Source organism: Aulonocara stuartgranti (assembly GCF_965226115.1).
Source record: "Aulonocara stuartgranti genome assembly, chromosome: 12".
Taxonomy (NCBI): Eukaryota; Metazoa; Chordata; class Actinopteri; order Cichliformes; family Cichlidae; genus Aulonocara; species Aulonocara stuartgranti.
In genome coordinates, this window is record NC_138948.1 from 39,458,686 (window position 1) to 39,481,302 (window position 22,617).

General features: G+C 42.6%; 1 protein-coding gene across 1 annotated transcript in view; it reads left to right on the plus strand.

Annotated features, from left to right (window-relative positions):
- Positions 1-22,617, plus strand: part of fam151b (family with sequence similarity 151 member B) — a 32,730-nt gene that overhangs the window by 5,248 nt on the left and 4,865 nt on the right. The window contains exons 3-4 of the mRNA XM_082555358.1: positions 3,971-4,130; positions 4,207-4,424. Coding sequence (XP_082411484.1) covers positions 3,971-4,130; positions 4,207-4,424 — 378 coding nt within the window. The remainder of the gene's footprint in view (positions 1-3,970; positions 4,131-4,206; positions 4,425-22,617) is intronic.

The following is a 22,617-nucleotide window of genomic DNA, read 5'->3' on the forward strand; positions in this document are numbered from 1 at the left end:
CTTCTTGTTTAATTTTTAAGTGAAAATAAATGATAGGTTGTCTTTTTGCGCTAGTAATGTTGTGGAGTTGTATTTTGTCTCGCATCAATTATATCGTCAGTTATATCGTTATCGCAAATTTTCAAATATATATCATGATAAATATTTTTGGCCATATCGCCCTGCTCTAATTGACAGTAAAGGACGCAGTCACAAGGTAACATTGAAACAAGCACTCTACATTCCATCGTTTCCACAGGACATTTTGTCAGTAAAAGCAGCTACTAGTAACGGAGCCACTGTGGTTTTCAAACACGGGGACAGTTTTCTTAAACATGTTGATGGAACAAAATTCCCTATATATGAACACGTGAGACTGTTCTTTATAAACACTGTGCAAGAGTTTGAAGAGAAATGTAATGGATGTTTTGATATGCAAACGTGGCATGAAATTCTAGGACACTGTAATTATGAGGATGTTCAAAATCTGCAAAATGTCGTTGATGGAATGGAAATTAAGGGTAAAATCAACAAAAATATGCAATGTGAAGCCTGTATACAAGGGAAGTTTACTCAAACTAGGAACCGAGAACCAGATGAAAAGGCCAGGGCAGCATTAGAGTTGGTACATACGGATTTAGCTGGTCCGATTACGCCAAACTCTAAAGAAGGGTTTAAGTATGTTTTGTCGTTTGTTGATGATTATTCAGGTGCAAAATTTGTATATAATCTGAAACACAAAAGTGATACAACTCAAGCAACTGAAAGATTTATTGCAGAGGTGGCGTCATATGGGAAAATCAAGTGCTTTCATTCTGATAATGGAACTGAATTTACAAGCAGACAGTTCAGAGATTTATTAAGTAGACACGGCATTAGGCAGGAAACTTCGGCGCCATATTCGCCTCATCAAAACGGAACAGCAGAGAGGAACTGGCGTACACTTTTTGACATGGCGAGATGCATGTTAGTTGAGAGCGAATTGCCAAAGTCTTTATGGCCATATGCAGTACAAACCGCGGGAGTGATTCGGAACCGATGTTTTAACAAACACACAGGTCAGACAGCGTATAAGATGTTAACTGGAAAAAGACCTGATCTTTCTAGAATGAAAAAATTCGGATCATTGTGCTATGCTTATAAACAAAATAGGGGAAAGCTGGATCCAAGATGCGACAAAGGTGTTTTCTTGGGATATGACAAAAATAGTCCAGCATATTTGATCTATTTCCCAAAAACCGGGAAAGTTGAAAAGCACAGATTGATAAAAATACTAAATCCCGCGACAATGGATCAACAAACACAGAGTGATCAGATGTATGAAGATGAGGTTTATGAATCCAGAAAAGATGGTGAACCCAAACAGACGAAGGATGAGGATATTCCAGATGGTAGTGAAAGCAGTCAAACTGAGTCCGAGGTTAAAACTGATGATAAAGTAGATGCTGGAGCTACACGTTATCCATCCAGAATCAGAAAGAGACCTGATTATTTGAGTGATTATATCACGGATGTGAAAGAGTGTGAAAATGAACAGATGCAAACCAGTGTTGATTATTGCTACAGATTGTTGTGTGAAATACCCACATCATTTAGCGAAGCTATTGTGTCAAGTGAGTCAAGGAGACTTTTTCACCGACTGCTAACTTATCGAGTGTGAGAGTTTTGATGCAGAAAGTGGTTCAGGATGATATGTTGGTTCACCAGATGGATGTAAAAACCGCCTATCTACACGCATCAATAAATGAAGAAATATATATACAACAACCAGAAGGTTTTGAGACAGAATCAAGTGAGACTAATAAACTGGTGTACAGATTAAAGAAATCACTTTATGGGCTGAAGCAATCGGGTCGTAACTGGAACCAAACCTTACATGACTATTTAAGCAGTTGTGGATTTAGACAAAATACTGCTGATCATTGTGTGTATTCAAAAGAAACTGAAAGTGAAAAAGTAATCATCATAGTGTGGGTGGATGATTTACTCATTGCAGCTAACAATGAAAATGTGCTTTCAGGCGTGAAAGAAATGCTCTCTTCTAAATTCCAAATGAAAGATCTGGGGAAACTTAACCATTTTCTAGGAATAGATTTTCTTCAAGAAAAAGAATGTGTCAGAATGTCACAGAAAATATATATTGAGAACATTTTAAAGAGATTTAACATGCAAAACTGTAAGCCAAGGTTAACACCCTGTGAACAGAAATGGACTCATTCTGATAAATTCGAGACATTACCAGATGTGAGGAGATATCGTGAAGCGGTAGGATGTCTTATTTATCTGAGCTATTGTACGCGACCTGATTTAAGCTATGTTGTCAGCAAACTGTCACAACATTTCAATGCGCCAACTGTTGATGATTGGACAGCAGTGAAACATGTTCTGAGGTATCTAAAAGGTAGTCGAGGAAAAGAACTGTGTTTTAGGAAACGTTCAAGTGGAAAACTAGGTCTACAAGCATACAGTGATGCAGATTGGGCATCCGATGTTTCTGATAGACGCAGTATGACAGGTTATTGTGTAAGCCTAAATGAAAATGGTCCTTTGATATCATGGAAAACCAAAAAGCAGACAACTACAGCACTATCAACTTGTGAAGCCGAATACATGGCATTAGCAGCAACAATTCAGGAATGTATGTATTTGACTTATTTGATTCAAGATCTTGATGAGTTTGAGTATGAAATACCTATGATATTGGAGGACAATCAGGGAACAATCGCTTTGTCAAAAAATCCAGTGAACAGACAAAGATGTAAACACATTGATGTGAAATATCATTTTATAAGGTCAGCTGTACATGAAAGGAAAGTGCTCATTGATTACTGTCCAACTGAGTCAATGGTAGCAGATATGATGACGAAACCAGTTTCAAAGTCTAAGTTAGAAAAATTCTCTGTATTTGTGTTTGGAATGTAAGATGTTTTTTCGGAGGATTGTTTTTCCCCAACCTGTGTACAAGTGGGGGTGTTGGATTGTGTGTCCACAGGTGTTTGTACTTTGCGTCGTAATAAAATGACGGTAAAAGGCTCCGCCCACTTCCTATCCATGTTTTACCATGCAACGACTCTGTGAATGGACTGGAGAAGTGTAGTGGTAGAGTCCTCCGTCAGGAATGAGATATGTGTGTCGACTTTTTATTCTCCCTTAAAATTATTATGCCATAACGCTGCACAGAGCAGCTCTGCTAACATTAATTATCATACTTTTCAACAGAAACACTAATTTTAGAGTAAAAATATTAGAATGCATTATAATCTCTGTCTGTTCTACAGAAATATGGGAACACATTGCTTCCTCAAACGGCGGCTCTGAGCTGCTGGGAGCTTCCCATGATGCACTCAGTGTTTTTACTCACCACTTGTGGATACATTTAATCAGTAGTTATTATTAATCTCTGGCTCTCTTCCACAGCGTGTCCTTATTGTATTTTGTGTTGAATAAATAAAATGTCATTTTATTGTGAAGGAAGGAGGCTTCATGATATGTAACATGGATTAGAGGGCTGGTGTGTGAGCTGTGATTCATCTCAGGTCTGCCTAATAATCTGGACACTGTAATGTAATGCATTCTTTTTTTATAAAGCACTTTTCTAGTCTTACTGACTAACCAAAGAACTTTAGATTGCAAGTCACATTTTAACTACATTGTGTGCACTTTGAGGACTTTATCCGTCTCACATCCGTAGCCAGATTTTCCAGTTAACCTAGCATTTAATCCACGTTTGGACTGTGGGAAGAGGCCAGAGTCCCTGGAGAAACCCACACAGGCACAGGGAGAGCATACAAACTCCCCGCAGAGGCCACAGCTGGAGATAAAATCAGGACCCTTTGTGGCCGTGCTGCACACAGAGCGACTGTGTGCTCGTCATACTGCGCTAACCTCCTCTGGGCTGAAAATAAAAAGATATATTCAGTGATGTTTGTCGTTGGGATGATACTTAAGAAAGATACGAGTCGGTTTCTAATGGGCAACAACTGTTTTTCAGGTCCTTCTCTTATGATTGAAGCTGACATTGTCCTGAGAGGTCGTGATCCCAAAGAGCCAATCATGGCACATCCCCCTGATACAGACAGTGACATCACCCTGAGGGAATGGCTGGAGGGAGTGAAAGAGTACGGCAAGGGGATAAAGCTGGACTTTAAGAGGTGAGAAGCAGGTTCTGTTCCACCAATGCTGTGTGGGTCTGTGTGACGCTAACGCTGAGCTATACTCTCCACATAGCATGGAGGCTGTGTCAACATCTTTAGTCCTGCTGCAGGAAGTGCTGACTGAGCCATACCGTCCTGTGTGGATCAACGCAGACATCTTCTCGGGTCCTGGGGGGCAGATCGGACCTCTGGAGCATCACACCTTCCTCTCTGTTGTGACTCATCTTCCCTCACACACTGTGCTGTCTCTGGGCTGGACTACAGGATGGACTGCTGGGACAGATAATCCAGGTAAACATACCTCATCACCATTGCCTTTTTGTACTCTGAGAACTAAATTTTCTTGATAATACAAGAATAATATCATGTAAACAAATGTATTCAGATTATGGCTGGGTATCGTCACTGATTTCTGGAATCAATTCAATTCGATTAGATTTGAATCGGGGAAATTTTGCCTCAGACAGTCAGAAATATTATAATTCTGATTACTTATCAGTACATATCTATATTTTTATATCTATAAAAACAACGCTGACACGTTTGAGACTTGATCAGAGGTGTGAGCATCACAGCAGACGCCTTTGTGTCAAAGTAGCTGAGGATGAAACAGAAAAACAAAGTTACAGAGGTTTGATTACAGACACAGCTAAGAGTTTTGCAATTTGTGATCATTTTAAAAAGTTTACATTTCTTCAGTATTGAACAGCAGAAATGTGGCTTTCTTGTCAGAAGTCATCTAAGTAAAAAGAAAAACCACAGCGCTGTAAACAACGGTAGACTGGTAATGAGCAAGCATATGGGAAACTGTTCTTCAAGTACACAGAGAAAGAGAGCTGTGCAGGAAGTGTGATTTTATCGTGGTGGAAGCAAAGCAGCAAAAGTCAGACTGAAGTCATGACGATGTTTATCTGTAGTTTGGATCTTCTTTTGCTGCTGGTTCAGTCAATGTTGTTTGGAGAGCAATAAAACCTGCAGCTCCAGAATCTAGCACGTGAACACAAAGCTCGACCCGCCGAAACATCAGAATCAGTGAGCTGATTCAGCCCTGACCGTGTCTGTGCCGTCGGGTGAGAAAGTCGACATCTCACTGATCCTGATCCGTCGGCGCTTTATGTTTACGTCTTTGTGCAGAATCCGTGTTCCTGCTCTCGTTTACTGTTTTAGCTGTTTGGTGGTTGTTGGAAATTTGAGAGGTTTAACCTGAGATTCTGGTGTCTCAGGTAAAATACGTTTATATGTAAAAATCGATTCAGGATTTAATGAATCGATATTGCGTTATTCAAACTGGAATCGATTGTAATCAGAAAATCGATAATCAGAACCCACCCCTAATTCAGATTAGTGGGAGGTGATGCCACCAGCACATTTAGGACCTTTTAGTATTGTCACCCATATTTGAGGGTTTTAGGATGATGTCACTAAAAAGCCTAACTGCTGTTCAATAGTGAAGAAATGTAAATGTTGGGTCTGGGCTTGCAGGCCCCGCTGGTTCAGAGAGTTATCACCTGTGAAGAAAGCAAGACATCAGCTTAAACAGTATTTAACTTAAAAGGGAAGCCTGGTCGGATCTCAGAGCTGCAACTCTGCACTTGACTCAGACGACTCCGCCCCCAGCCTTTGCTTGCCACCTTTTAATTAGATGCATACCGTTTACACAAGCACCACCCATTGTAAAACCCCTGTGGTGTGTCAGGCACTGTGTGTGTGTGCATGTGCAAGCACGTGTGTGTGTTTGTGTGACTTCCTGCTGATGGAGGAACAGAAAAATATCTCAACATGCAGTTTACGAATTTAAGTACAACAATGACAGCTATTATCAAAATCACCCTAACAGTCCTGTTTGTCCTTTTTGTCCTTTAAATTATTCAACCATACATCATTTACACAAATCCTCTGTCCTATCATTCACCTCATATTACTGTAAAAGCAAACAGTTGATAAATGTGTTAGCAGTTATCCTATTTCTCATTGATCTCACACATGGTAAACTGCATCCTACAAGTAAGAAAATGAAAGTTAACAGTCCAAAAAGAGGAATTAACACTTCCAAAATCATTCCAGCCTTGTGGTGCATTTCCTGCCGGTGTAGATTCCTCTGCAGAGTCATTGAGTTCTGCAGCGCTTTCTCCATTCGTATCATTGTCCATACGGCCAGAGTCCAAGTGTATGTACACATGGGCATGCAAACACAGCAGTTGGTGTTGTTGTCTATTCAGGTGGCTTTCTGAGCTATCTTCAAAGCTGTAGGCCTGGTCAGCAGCCCCCTCACTGTGGGTTGGACCAGCACTTCCTTTTTATGGCCTCTATCAACCCCCATCTCCTGACTTCAGGCGTTCTTCCTGTGGGGTGATACAGTCATCAAAATTTCAGCCAGCTTTGTAGAAGTGCTCATGATGCAAATGACAACAACAATGACACACAGGAAACCTCTTCAGAGTGTCAAAGTCTGCATGGCACAGTGAAACAGCATTAGGTGATCCTCCTGGGGAAATTGCTGTCAGTCATTTCCCGTCACAGTCACAGCTTCTGGTGTCTGTGCTGTTTACAGAGTCATAATTTCATCGCTGATCTCCTTCTGCGCTGTCGCTTGGCACGCTCCCTTCATCCCTCGGTTTCTTGCTCTACCCTGAAGGTTTAGGGTAGAGCAAATCTTACACTCTAGTTGTCTTGGTTTAGGTCTTATCTTTGTGACAGAACTTTTAGTGTTAACTTTTTAGGGTATGAGTCTTCCTCTGCCACTTTTCAGTCTGGGGTCCCGCAGGGCTCAATTTTAGGGCCTCTTCTTTTTTCATTATATTTACAGCCCCTGGGAACCATCCTCAGAAGGCATGGAATATCCTTCCACTGCTATGCTGACGACTGTCAGATCTATCTGCCTCTGAAGCAGAAAGAGGCCTTCTCTATTAAGCCACTTTTAGCATGTCTAGAAGACATTAAATCTTGGATGTCCCTAAACTTTCTAAGATGCAATTCCAGCAAAACTGAGGTCATTCTGTTTGGTCCTAGTGGACCTTGTGAACCCTCCGCTATTGATTTGGGACCCCTGGCAGAGTATTTTAAATCTGTTGCTACAAACCTGGGTTTTAAGATGGACAGTGATTTTAAATTAGACAGTCAAATTAGGGGTTGTGTCAAGTCCAGTTTTTATCATCTAAGGCGCTTGGCAAAGATAAGACCTATTTTATCCGCGACCGTGGCTCAGGGGGTTGGGAATCGCATCTGTAACCGGAAGGTCGCCGGTTCGATCCCTGGGCTCTCTGTCCTGGTCGTTGTGTCCCTGGGCAAGACACTTTACCCTACTTGCCTACTGGTGTTGGCCAGAGGGGCCGATGGCGCGATATGGCAGCCTCGCTTCTGTCAGTCTGCCCCAGGGCAGCTGTGGCTACAACTGTAGCTTGCCTCCACCAGTGTATGAATGTGAGAGTGATTGAATAGTGGTATTGTAAAGCGCTTTGGGTGCCTTGAAAAGCGCTATATAAATCCAACCCATTATTATCCAGGCCGCATCTTGAAACGGTAATCCATGCTTTTATTTCATGTCGTTTAGATTACTGTAATGCACTATATTGTGGAGTTAGTCAGCATCTTCTCTCTCGTCTGCAGCTGGTCCAAAATTCTGCTGCACGACTTTTAACCAGAACTCGTAAAAGAGAGCAAATAACTCCCATCCTGGCTTCACTCCATTGGCTGCCTGTATATCTTAGAGTTCATTTTAAAATTCTCATGTTTGTGTTTAAATGTTTAAATGGTCTTGCCCCAACTTACCTCTCTGAGCTTCTGCATCCTTACTCACCCCCCAGGTCTCTCAGGTCAGCTGACAAGCTGCTCCTGGAGGTACCCAGGTCCAAGAGAAAGCTCAGAGGGGATCGGGCCTTCTCTATTGCTGCTCCTAATCTGTGGAACAATCTTTCCCAGCACATTAGAGAGGCCCCTTCACTGTCCACTTTTAAAACACGTCTTAAAACCCATTTTTACTCTTTGGCTTATGACACAGTCTGACCCTGATTTTATTGTTTTAAATGTGTTTTTTATATGTGTGTGTATATGTGTGTGTGTGTGTGTGTATATATATGTGTATACATATATATATATATATATACATATATATATATATATATACACATATATATGTGTATACACACATATATATATACACACATATATATATATATATATATATATATATATATATATATATATATATATATATATATATATATATATATATATATACATATATATATATATATATATATATACACACATATATATACATATATACACACATATATATACATATATACACACATATATATACATATATATATATATATATATATATATATATATATATATATGTGTATTTTTTTTTTCTCATTTTTATTTTTTATTTTTTATTTTTTTTCTCATTTTTTTTATTTTTTTTTAACATGCTCAATGTATCATGTTTGGCATGTCAAGTGTACAGCACTTTGTGTTCAGCTGGTGGCTGATCTGAAAGCGCTATATAAATAAATTGCTTGCTTGCTTGCTTGCTTCCTCACCGTCAACGTCGAACCTCTTTCACTTTATTTTGGATTTTGCTGCTGTCCACAATCTCCTTTCGATGATCTCTAGGGAGCCCAGCGGCACAGCCCTCTGTGGGTTGTCAGCTGTGCTGGAAGTGGTCTCTGCTCCTCACTGATCCTCTTGAAGCCTCTCTCCTGGTCTCAGCTTCCATCTGCATCTCAGCCTCTTCTTCCATCACTTCACCTCATGCCACCTGCAATTTAAAAAATGAAAACTCCCCAAAAACCCTCTTTTGCCTCATGGTCCTTGCCATGCATCAACTCCACACAATTAGAGATGCACAAAACAGTTTCACATTCTCACTTAAAAATTCTTAGGGCTTCTCCCTTGGAGTAGCTCCACTACAAACCTGTAACCCTGTATTAGAGATGGCACGATACCACTTTTTTATGTCCGATACCGATACCGATATCATAAATTTGGATATCTGCTGATACCGATATGAATCCGATATAGTGTTTTTTAATCAACAAAACTGTTTTTTTTAAATATCTTGCTGCATTTTGTATAAGTTCATACTCAAGTTTAAAACAACAACTACACTAAAGCTATTCTGTTATACCTGTATGCAAAAAAAAATATTTCATAGTTCAGCAATACTGATCAATCTAATAAACTTAAACCTACACCATCCTCCCTATTCTGGTATTTTAAAGAGTACTTAGCGTAAATATTAAGCACCCTAACTAATAGGGTTCCAACTCCCAGCAACAACAAAAATAAATAAATAAAAAATAGGGAACCACCCCTCACGCTCCACCTCATGATGCTTAATCGACGTAATCAACCTTAATTTGATGCAGTGTGAAAAAAAATGCACAGAAATCAATTATTTTTCAAGAAATATTAAATAGATTCAACATCTTTCTTCAACAAAATTGCAGACTGCACAGATGGTACCTTTCCAAAGGAAAAAGTACTATAGCTTACTAGGGTATATATATTAGACTTAATAGTCACTATACACAGTAATTGACTTCTATTCATTTTACATCAAATTAAAACTTTGGGTGTAAGAGTCAGATAATTGGGGGCGACCGTGGCTCAGGGGGTTGGGAAGCGTATCTGTAACCGGAAGGTCGCCGGTTCGATCCCGGGGCTCTCTGTCCTGGTCGTTGTGTCCTTGGGCAAGACACTTTACCCTACTTGCCTACTGGTTTTGGCCAGAGGGGCCGATGGCGCGATATGGCAGCCTCGCTTCTGTCAGTCTGCCCCAGGGCAGCTGTGGCTACAACCGTAGCTTGCCTCCACCAGTGTATGAATGTGAGAGTGAATGAATAGTGGCATTGTAAAGCGCTTTGGGTGCCTTGAAAAGCGCTATATAAATCCAATCCATTATTATTATTATTATTATTTATTAAAAGCTCGACATTTTAAATGAGAATAAGAAAGAAAAGTATGTCTTTGTGCCCCCTTTTCCCTGTTAATGCCCTATCGGCCCCCCTGGCTAAACTTTGCTAGATCCGCCCCTGCACAGTTACCAGCGTCAGCTACATAGAAAAAGATCCTGGTGTAGAAAGTAATATTAAATAAATTCTAACAACAGCTGATCAAGCTTAAACGTGCTGCTGTTGTTCAGCCGCTGGTTTCCTCTTTCTGGTGCAAAGTGGGCCAAAAACAAACTAGAGACACGGACTCGCGACAGAAAAGCCGATCAGCTGATCATTAAGCAGTTTCATGATTGAAGTAGCAGCAAGAAGAGGCAGTCGCTTGTTAAGCTTAACGCAGGAATGCTTTACAAACATTCAGAGATGGACTTACACACTTGCTTTACTTCTCTCGGGGATAACTTTGTCGGAGATGAAATGCCAGGTTGCTAGCGAAGCTCCAAATGCTATCCAGACCACCGACAGGTCCCACATGCCACAGCCGCTCTATTACGTGATGCATACTGCTCCGACGTGCTAACGTTCTGAGGTGAGTTACGGCGTGTTGCAAGTTTTGTGAGGTGCTTTCGTGATATTTAATGGATCGATTACATTTTTTATTTTTCTCCGATATCCGATCCAGTAATTTAGGTCGGTATCGGACCGATATGTAATATCGGATCGGTCCATCTCTACTGTTACGTTTTTAGTCTAGGCAAGTAATTAAACGCAACAAGAAGTTTGCCCATCCACACCCCACCCAAGCAAGAACACCAACAATGATACCTTTTAAAGTGCTAAGCAGCCATTTATTTACTTCGGCAGTGAGCGATGCCAAAAATAACAAACAAAACTCCCTCGTGGTCCCTGCGCTTCCCTACACAATGTGAAAAAAACCAAACAAAAGACAATTCACTTACCTAGCTTTCTAATGAGAAAACAGGAGAAAACTTATTCAACAAAAATGGCTTCTCACGCCTACTACGCTGCTGCAGTGAAGGATATATACAAAGTGAACAAAACGTACGATCGCTACTTGACAAATCTATTTACAGCTATTTACAAAATGGACATAATAACGCCAGACATACACACCAAAACTCTACACTGCAGTAAATCAACACACAGGTTCTTGGTTAAGTGGTGGAGGTTCGGGGAGAGGGGCCAGGTGGCTGTCATCCGGTAGTTAAATACTGGAGGTGATCCATCAATTATCCAATCCGAGGATAGGCAGAGATTCCATCCAGATCCCTAACAGCCACGCCCAGGTGTCCACCTCCTAGGAAAAAAAAAAAAAAAAAAAGGGGAAAGATACCCACAGCCATCCTCTGGTGGGAGGAGTAACACAAAACAAACACATCACTGGATCATAACATTTCCCCCACCCAAAAAAAAAAATCAAACATTTAACCCCACACAAAAATGTTTGATTCAAGACCTAGAGAGGGCATCAGCCATGACATTCTCTAAGCCCTTTTTGTATCGGACTTCAATGTTGAAGTCCTGGAGGAGTAAGGACCAGCGCATAAGGCGCTGGTTGCTGTTCTGCATCCGAGTTAGGAACTGGAGAGGGTTGTGGTCAGAGAACACGACGGTTGGAACAGGACTGGATCCAAGGTACACTTCAAAGTGCTGCAAGGCCAGCAATAAGGCTAAGGCTTCCTTTTCGATCGTGCTGTAATGCAATTGGTGTTTTAGGAATTTTTTTTGGAAAAGAAACAGACTGGATGGTCAATGCCATTTTCATCCTCCTGCAAAAGCACTGCCCCAGCCCCCAAGGCACTGGCATCCACCTCAAGCTTGAATGGACATGCGAAATCAGGGGCGGCCAGCACAGGAGCACTACAAAGGAGAGCTTTGACAGCTTCGAAAGCAAACTGACATGTCTCAGACCATATAAATGGTGATTTTGGACTGGCAAGACTGGTTAACGGGGCTACTACCTCAGAGAAGTTCTTGCAGAATCCACGATAATAACCTGCCATGCCTAGAAAACGCCGCAGCTCCCGACGGGTCTGCGGAGCTGGGAAATCTAATATTGCCTGCACTTTCACAGCAACAGGGAGGACCTGACCCTGTCCGACTTGTTTCCCCAGGTAGGTTACAACAGCCTTTCCAAACTCACATTTAGCCAGGTTTAGTGTCAGAGAGGCATCACGCAGACGGTCAAATATTTCGCTAAGGGTTTTGAGGTGTTCAGTCCAAGTGGATGAATAGGCAACTATATCATCCAGATACACTTCACAATTTCTGACTCCATGTAGCACAGTGTTCATCAGCCGCTGGAAGGTGGCTGGGGCATTCCGTAGCCCGAACGGCATGACGGTATACTGCAAAAAATGGTCAGGCATAACAAAGGCACTGATTTCGGATGCACGGTCCGTTAACGGAACCTGCCAGTATCCCTTTAGGAGGTCAAGCTTGGTCACGAAGGTTGCTGATCCAACACGGTCGACCAAGTCATCCATGCGTGGGAGTGGGAAAGAGTCTGGTTTTGTAACAGCATTTACCTTTCGGAAGTCATTACAGAAACGGGAGGTTTGATCGGGTTTTGGGACGAGAAGTGATGGTGAGCTCCAAGAGCTATTACTGGGAAGAGCAAAACCATGGTCGAGAAGATACTGGACTTCCTGCTGCATTATGGCACGCTTAGTGGGATTTACTCTGTAGGCATGTTGCTTGATGGGCTTGTGATCACCCACATCAATATCGTGACTTAGCACATGCGTTTGAGTGGGGATATCACCGAAAAGAGTTGAGTAATTTTTAATGAGCTCACGGACATCGGATTTTTCGGGATCAGACAGATGTGCTAAATAGGCATCCAAGTCAGCCAAGATTTCAGAGTTCCTAAGACGCACCCCAGAGACAGAGCTGTTCCTATCCTCCAACCCATCATCGCAGGGACTATATAAGGGTTGAGAGACGGACACCGACACAATAGGTAACACAGCAGGTGACAGACTAGAGCGTTCGCGATCAATGTATTCCTTCAACATGTTGATGTGACAGACGCGACTTTTCTTCTTACGATCAGGGGTTAACACAACATAGTCAGTTTCACTTAGTTTGCGCTCAATGACATACAGACCGGAAAACTTTGCCTGCAGGGGTGAACCAACCACAGGCAAGAAAACCAACACGCGATCACCTGACCGAAACATCCGTGCTACAGACTTTCTATCAAAGTGGGTTTTCATTCTGACCTGAGCCTTTGCTAGCGCGCCACGAGCAAAGTCACAGGCATTATGCAGCCTCTCTTTAAACAAACTAACATAGTCCAGAATGTTTTCTTTCGGACGATGTCTATCAGAGAGAAATCTCTCTTTCAAAAGACGTAGCGGACCGCGCACCGTGTGGCCAAAAACTAAATCAGCTGGGCTGAACCCCAAAGACTCCTGGCATGTCTCCCTGACGGCGAACAATAGCAGTGGCAACCCCTCATCCCACTCACGGCCAGACTCAGTGCAAAACTTGCGAAGCATGTTTTTCAGAGTTTGGTGGAACCTTTCCAATGCACCCTGACTCTCCGGGTGATACGCGCTGGAAGTGCGATGGGTGACACCGAGCTCTGTCATGACCTGGGCAAAGATTTTAGACATAAAGTTTGTGCCCTGATCCGTTTGGATACATTTAGGCAGTCTAAAGGTAGAGAAGAACTTAACTAGTGCTTTCACAATCCCACGGGTTTTTAACGAGCGCAACGGGATGGCCTCAGGATAACGGGTGGCAGTACACATCATGGTGAGTAGGTATTGGTTTCCGGACTTTGTTTTTGGAAGAGGACCAACGCAATCAACGATAACATGTTCGAAAGGTTCCCCAATGACTGGGATGGGTTTTAACGGCGCAGCTGGAATCACCTGATTTGGTTTACCGGCAAGCTGACATGTGTGGCACGAGCGGCAGAATCTTACAACATCAGATTTGAGACCAGGCCAGAAGAAGTAACGGAGGACACGGTTGTATGTTTTTTGTGATTCCCAAGTGACCGGACATGATGTGGTCATGTGCTAAGCTTAGGACCTGGGGACGGAATGACTGCGGAACAACGATCTGCTGCACTTCCTCATGTGTGCAGCCAGAACTGGGAGTCCAGTAGCTATTATGTTACGTTTTTAGTCTAGGCAAGTAATTAAACGCAACAAGAAGTTTGCCCATCCACACCCCACCCAAGCAAGAACACCAACAATGATACCTTTTAAAGTGCTAAGCAGCCATTTATTTACTTCGGCAGTGAGCGATGCCAAAAATAACAAACAAAACTCCCTCGTGGTCCCTGCGCTTCCCTACACAATGTGAAAAAAACCAAACAAAAGACAATTCACTTACCTAGCTTTCTAATGAGAAAACTTATTCAACAAAAATGGCTTCTCACGCCTACTACGCTGCTGCAGTGAAGGATATATACGAAGTGAACAAAACGTACGATCGCTACTTGACAAATCTATTTACAGCTATTTACAAAATGGACATAATAACGCCAGACATACACACCAAAACTCTACACTGCAGTAAATCAACACACAGGTTCTTGGTTAAGTGGTGGAGGTTCGGGGAGAGGGGCCAGGTGGCTGTCATCCGGTAGTTAAATACTGGAGGTGATCCATCAATTATCCAATCCGAGGATAGGCAGAGATTCCACCCAGATCCCTAACAGCCACGCCCAGGTGTCCACCTCCTAGGAAAAAAAAAAAGGGGAAAGATACCCACAGCCATCCTCTGGTGGGAGGAGTAACACAAAACAAACACATCACTGGATCATAACACTACCCTGTATTAAGGAAAAACATTAGCCAATGGTTAAATGTTAAGTCTGTTCAACTTAACAGACTGTCATTATTGCCTGTAAGACAAACTCTGTAAGTTAAAACAAACTTCACAATTGCAAGCAACTGTAGCTCATAATAATAAAGCACTCAGCGCCACAGAGACAAGTGTCAACACAGTTTATTCCAAATCATTAAACCACAACTATCACCATAATTTCTCCAAATCATGGATCATCCCATGTGTTTGATTGATTGGTAATTTATTTCAACATGTGAACAATATACAGGTACATTTAGAAAAGAAAATAAGAGAGAAAAAAATACATACAAAAAAACCCATTCTGATTAATTTACATGTTGAAAGGGAGGAAGTAAACACTTTATTTAATCCCACCCCTTTACCATAAATTATCAGTTAATATTTAGTCAGCTTCCTTACTGATATAATTTGTAATAAAAATAGTGAACAAATTTCTGATATACTATATACTATAATATCACATCATGAGTTTGTTTTTTTTTTGTTTTTTTTTAAATAGAGACATTCAATTAATTTCAATATTTTCCTTTTCTTTATAGTTCAAAAAGATCATATTTTTATAACTCTTTTTGAACAGTTTTATGTTTGGACGTTGCTTTAATTCCATTTTCAGACTGTTCCATAGTTTCACTCCATGAACAGAAACACAAAAGCCTTTTCTTGTAGTACGTACCTTCATTGTTTTGAAGTTACGAAAACCCCTTAAATTATAACTTCCTTCTTTCAAAAAAACCATACTCTGAATATTTCTTGGCAGGTCTTTATTTTTTGCTTTGAATAGAATTTGTGCTGTGCTTATTCCACACTACTCTAATCATTGACTTTCTGTCACGGCTGCCGAGGTGAGCCGTGTGGTGTTGGAGGGAGAAAGGACCCAAAATGCAGGCAGTAGATGATAATGCTAGTGACGTTTATTTACCAGTAACGGAAAGACAAAACAGGCAGTGAGGAATGACAAATGACTGGAGAAACCTGAACTGGGTAAACTAAATGACAAACCTGAGATCATAAGAAACGGGGTGCGGGGCAGAGAGACGCAGACGGAGGAACAGAACACCGTGGAACACAGAAGTGGGACCAGGGCAGGCACAGAACACAAACCTAACAAATGCAAATCATAACGGAGTACATACTCAGGATAAACAAAAGCATAAAGAAACACAAAACACTGAGTCAGGAGACTCAGGACCATGACGCTTTCCTTAAGCAATGTCACTCACTTATTTTACCTCTATGAGCTCAATGATGGTCAGATAATGAGCCGAACACTAAAATGTTCTATAATCACTGCACATCTGCTCTGTTGTCACTTGTCTGTCTGTGCTGAATCCTCCACAAGCGCTCTTAGAGAGAAACAAACATCAGCAGCAGCATCCTGGAGGTCAGGCATGGGTCACCAGATTCCAGAGGTGCTGTAAAAGGCCAGAAAGTTAACAATCTGCCGTGAAAAGAGTGACATTGGTTTCAACACAGTATGTGTCTCACATTGAATGCTCATTCCCCTGCTGTAACATTCAACATTTTCTCAACAACACAGTGTAATAGCATAACCAACACACAGGCTGTAAACACAGTTTCCTCACACAACATCAGTTACCCAGAAAAGTAGCAGTTAAAGGTTAAAGTCTGCAGGGCCCACACTCTCATGTGACCCTAAAATCTCCCCCTCTGGTCTCTGTCATCCTCCTGCTCCTGCAATAAAGAAACACACATCCATACATCCACCCTTCACATCTGGGTGGAGGTGCAATCCAGCATGTTGGTGCTAAGTCAGTCAACTTCTGTCAAACTTTTGTCAGTCCAGTCAGTTCCCCATTTTTTTTATTATTCATTGCTGATAGTAGCATTTGCATCTTGTCGCATTTCGTTCCCACTTTCAGCAATATGACGCCACTTTAGAAAGTAAAAAGAATCCTTTTAAACCGGGACTTGCTCTCTGATTGTCCCAAATAAGTGGCTTTCCCCCGAGCCCATTTTAATATGGAAAAGCTCACTTTGCGACCGTTTTCCCGACAACATGTTGTATAGCGCTTTCTGTTCTAATCGTGCAGATCTCTCAAACGACAGAGATTATCTCAAAGCATCCATCAGCCACACACCTCACAAAATAACCCTAATGTCTTATTAGATCACGAGTTTCTTCTGATGTAATCAGGTGTGTGCCATGTTAAAACTTTCCTCCACACATCAGAAACAAGAAACTCAACAACCTATTAGCCTCACTCATTCAGACCCCTCTTCAGCATTCTGTTTGCCCCTGCTATAATTTAATCATCTGTCCTACTATAATATCAGTCCAGTGGTCTATGTATCACTTCTCATCTTACTAAGTGAACTGGACAAGATGACAAACAGTAACATGCTGAAGATGCTGTCTGGTCTTCATGAGTTTCATTGTATGTGTTAGTATGGTTAATGCATTTTCTGTTTGTGTGTGATTTTGTGTACCTTTCTCTCTGCAGTGTCTTAGACTCCTTCTCAATTTTCCCACTTAAAGCAGTCATTTTCCTCCCAGGTTCGCCAACCCAAATTTAATTTCCCACTCTAAACAACAGCATTCCTCTGGGTCCTCACCTGCTCTGTCCACTTTGATCTCCTCTCCCCCTTGATCTCCTCTCCCCCTTGCAGCATTCCAGCTTCAGCTTTGTCCTGTGCAGTCCCCACTGTCTCGTTCATTGCCATTTCACTCCAAACATGGAAAATGTCAAACTCAGACAGTCTTCTCAAAGACCAGTCACACACAGTGAAGTTGCAGCTTGCTGGAAACGCATGTCCATCCATCCAATCAGAAGATGGGTTCCCTTTCTCTCAGATGCCGTTTTGCACATACAGGGAGTGCAGAATTATTAGGCAAGTTGTATTTTTGAGGAATCATTTTATTCTTGAACAACAACCATGTTCTCAATGAACCCAAAAAACTCATTAATATCAAAGCTGAATGTTTTTGGAAGTAGTTTTTAGTTTGTTTTTAGTTTTAGCTATTTTAGGGGGATATCTGTGTGTGCAGGTGACTATTACTGTGCATAATTATTAGGCAACTTAACAAAAAACAAATATATACCCATTTCAATTATTTATTTTTACCAGTGAAACCAATATAACATCTCCACATTCACAAATATACATTTCTGACATTCAAAAACAAAAACAAATCAGCGACCAATATAGCCACCTTTCTTTGCAAGGACACTCAAAAGCCTGCCATCCATGGATTCTGTCAGTGTTTTGATCTGTTCTCCATCAACATTGCGTGCAGCAGCAACCACAGCCTCCCAGACACTGTTCAGAGAGGTGTACTGTTTTCCCTCCTGTTACGCCCTTAGTCTAGGCGTGTAGGGACGCACATAAGGTTGGAGGAGAGAGAGAGACAAATCCCCGCCCTGGTTCCCAAGCCAAACATCCCAAACCAGTTGTGAGTAAAAAGGTGATTTTATTTAAGGAAAAGAAGCATAGCTCCAGGGTGAGCCCAGGCCAAAATAATAAACAAAACCAACTAAGTCCCACCAAAGAAAACTAACTAAACCCTAGGAAAGAAACAGAACAAACAAATGACAGCGCTATCCTTCGCTCCCTAACCCGGAAAACAGGAGAAAACGATTCCAAAAGAAAAGGCGGCTCACCCCTTCCGCTTCAGCCCAAGAGTGCCTAAGCTCTCAGCTAATGCACCAGGAGCGGCTCCAGCAGTTCACGCTCACACAAATACACAATAAAAGTACAGGCTGGGAAAACCAGGGTCAGGGCCGCGCCGGCTGCCAAGCTACTCGCTCGCTCCACTCTCTCTCCCTCTCTCTGTGGAGCTGTCAGAGCGGCTTTTTGAAGGTAGTCACCCGCTCCATGGTCCAATCAGCCGCTCACTACTCTTCATTAGGGGAGGGACCTGGAAAGAGTCTTAAGCACAGTACAGAAACACAGAAAGAAAACAGCCCACACAGGGTCCTAATGGCCACAGCCGTAACACCCCCCTTCCCAAAATCAAAGACATCTCCTTTCTAGATGTTTTGGACAGTCATGTTCACACTTGCGGACGCCGCCCAGCACGATATTCATGAGCCGTTGGAATGTGGCGGGAGCGTTGCGCAACCCGAAAGGCATGACAGTGTACTGGAGAAAATGGTCAGGAGTAACAAAAGCAGAGATCTCGGCCGCACGTGATGTTAGAGGAACTTGCCAATAGCCCTTTAACAAGTCCAGCTTAGGGTCGGTTCTGTGACGTTCGTTACTATTGACACAATCCTCCATTCTGGGAAGAGGATAGGAGTCAGGTTTGGTCACACTGTTCACCTTCCGAAAATCTGTACAAAACCGTGGGGTCTTATCCGCTTTAGGCACTAGGAGACACGGGGAACTCCACGCACTAGAGCTAGGGACAGCAAGACAATTTTCCAACAGATAAGAGACTTCTGTCTGGGAAAGAGCACGTTTAGTGGGATTCACCTGGTAGGCATGTTGTTTGATTGGAGGATGGTCCCCCACATCGATATCATGCTCCAACACGGTGGTACAGGATGGAGTGTCCGAGAAAAGATTAGGATGATTCTCAATCAACCGACACACGTCATTTCGGACATCATCATCTACCTCAGTTAAATATGACCTTAAATCACATAGAATTTCAGAATTCCTAAGTCGTGCGCAGCCCACAGCACAACCGAAAACCAAATCATCACCTACTGGGTCATACTGGGCTTCGGAACCTGGCACCCCCACAGTCGCAACTGTTGACACACCACCAGCAAAGTAGGGCTTCATCATATTAATATGACACACACGACACTTTTTCCTTCGCTCTGGGGTGTCAATGACATAATCCGTGTCACTCAATTTCGCCTGCACCGTATACGGACCACTGAACTTTGCCTGGAGGGAAGATCCAGGGACCGGTAGAAGTGTTAAAACTTTATCACCAACCTCAAATTTCCTCTGCACAGCTTTCACATCAAACTTCCTCTTCATCTTACCCTGCGCTGCAACGAGAGCATTGTGTGCGATTGCACATGCCTTATGCAAACGCTCTCTAAAAGAACTCACATAATCTAACAAATTTCCTTAGGAGCATCTGTGTCAGACAGGAAGTTCTCCTTGAGCAGTCGCAACGGGCCACGCACTGTGTGACCGAACACCAGCTCAACAGGGCTAAATCCTAGCGACTCCTGCACGCTTTCCCTCACAGCTAAAAGGAGCAGCGGCAACCCCTCATCCCACTCCTTTTCAGACTCAAGGCAAAATTTCCGCATCATAAATTTCAACGTCTGATGAAACCGCTCAAGCGCACCTTGTGACTCCGGATGATAGGCACTAGATTTCTGATGTTTAATGCCAAGTGATTGCAAAACTTGAGCAAAAATCTTAGACATGAAATTAAAAGCTGATGTGTGTTGCTACCCGTTTTCCCGAGGCACCTCCTTGTAAATCTCACATTTGATGATGGACCACAGGTTCTCAATGGGGTTCAGATCAGGTGAACAAGGAGGCCATGTCATTAGTTTTTCTTCTTTTATACCCTTTCTTGCCAGACACGCTGTGGAGTACTTGGACGCGTGTGATGGAGCATTGTCCTGCATGAAAATCATGTTTTTCTTGAAGGATGCAGACTTCTTCCTGTACCACTGCTTGAAGAAGGTGTCTTCCAGAAACTGGCAGTAGGACTGGGAGTTGAGCTTGACTCCATCCTCAACCCGAAAAGGCCCCACAAGCTCATCTTTGATGATACCAGCCCAAACCAGTACTCCACCTCCACCTTGCTGGCGTCTGAGTGGGACTGGAGCTATCTGCCCTTTACCAATCCAGCCACGGGCCCATCAAGACTCTCTCATTTCATCAGTCCATAAAACCTTAGAAAAACCAGTCTTGAGATATTTCTTGGCCCAGTCTTGACGTTTCAGCTTGTGTGTCTTGTTCAGTGGTGGTCGTCTTTCAGCCTTTCTTACCTTGGCCATGTCTCTGAGTATTGCACACCTTGTGCTTTTGGGCACTCCAGTGATGTTGCAGCTCTGAAATATGGCCAAACTGGTGGCAAGTGGCATCTTGGCAGCTGCACGCTTGACTTTTCTCAGTTCATGGGCAGTTATTTTGCGCCTTGGTTTTTCCACACGCTTCTTGCGACCCTGTTGACTATTTTGAATGAAACGCTTGATTGTTCGATGATCACGCTTCAGAAGCTTTGCAATTTTGAGACTGCTGCATCCCTCTGCAAGATATCTCACTATTTGAGTCTGTCAAGTCCTTCTTTTGACCCATTTTGCCAAAGGAAAGGACGTTGCCTAATAATTATGCACACCTGATATAGGGTGTTGATGTCACGGTCCTAAAGGGCGACCGTGGCTCAGGGGGTTGGGAATCGCATCTGTAACCGGAAGGTCGCCGATCCCTGGGCTCTCTGTCCTGGTCGTTGTGTCCCTGGGCAAGACACTTTACCCTACTTGCCTACTGGTGTTGGCCAGAGGGGCCGATGGCGCGATATGGCAGCCTCGCTTCTGTCAGTCTGCCCCAGGGCAGCTGTGGCTACAACTGTAGCTTGCCTCCACCAGTGTATGAATGTGAGAGTGAATGAATAGTGGTATTGTAAAGCGCTTTGGGTGCCTTGAAAAGCGCTATATAAATCCAATCCATTATTATTATTAGACCACACCCCTTCTCATTACAGAGATGCACATCACCTAATATGCTTAATTGGTAGTAGGCTTTCGAGCCTATACAGCTTGGAGTAAGACAACATGCATGAAGAGGATGATGTGGACAAAATACTCATTTGCCTAATAATTCTGCACTCCCTGTACTGCTGCTGCTGGGTCTCTCTGCTCAAGACTGCTGTTGTCTCTTGGACTGCCATGTTGTTGCTTTCTGGAACTGCATTTCTTGTCTTCAAGGAGAAGTTAGCGTCCTTGGAGCTCGCTTTTCAGGATGAGGAATCAGAAAGACTTTATTTATCCCCAAGGGGCAATTAACACATAGAAGTGAAGCTGTAAACAATTCAGTCAAAACTCGGCCTGAGTGTTTCTAAAGATGTTAACCTATAAATTTTCTTCCGACCGCTGCATGTGGGAAATTGATCCAGGTCTATTTCCCCATCTGCAAGTGACACACTGAGAGACATGTTCATCATTCTTATCACTGCTTGTCAAGTGTTCTGTCTGTGAGGTGCCCACACTTGAAAAAGACCAGACTTTGGGTTTCACTCACTTTATTTTGAACAGCTAGTTAGATAGTGGATAGGTAGGTGGGTGAAAAACCTTTCAACACAAAAAATAAAGAACATTTCATTAATACACTTAGACCCCCGGAGAGCAGTCATTTTGGTTTTCTACCTTAGACCCCCGCGGAGTCATCATTTTGCATTTCTACCTTTAAAAGCCGGAGAGCAGTCAGTCAAATGCTGGAGTCATTCATATGTATATTAGGTCGTTACCTAGGAATTCTGGAGGGAGGGGAGTGGGGGTGAGTGATTGAGGGGGTTTGGGAGTGGAGTGTTTCAGTTTGCCATCTTAGGGAGAAATCAACACATGTCCTTTGTTGCTGACATTTATTGATGAAAACAGTACAAAAAAACCAATCATTTGTACACATATTTACAAATGATAAAGAGTGAGTACATTTCAACAATCACTCACAATCCTGGCACTGCCACGGTATCTGTCGTCTGCATTTACCACATGTGTACCTGTAGCAGTGAACACATCGCACAGTGGCCTGATTTTTCTTGCATTTATGTTTGACCTGACACGTGGCTCTTTTTC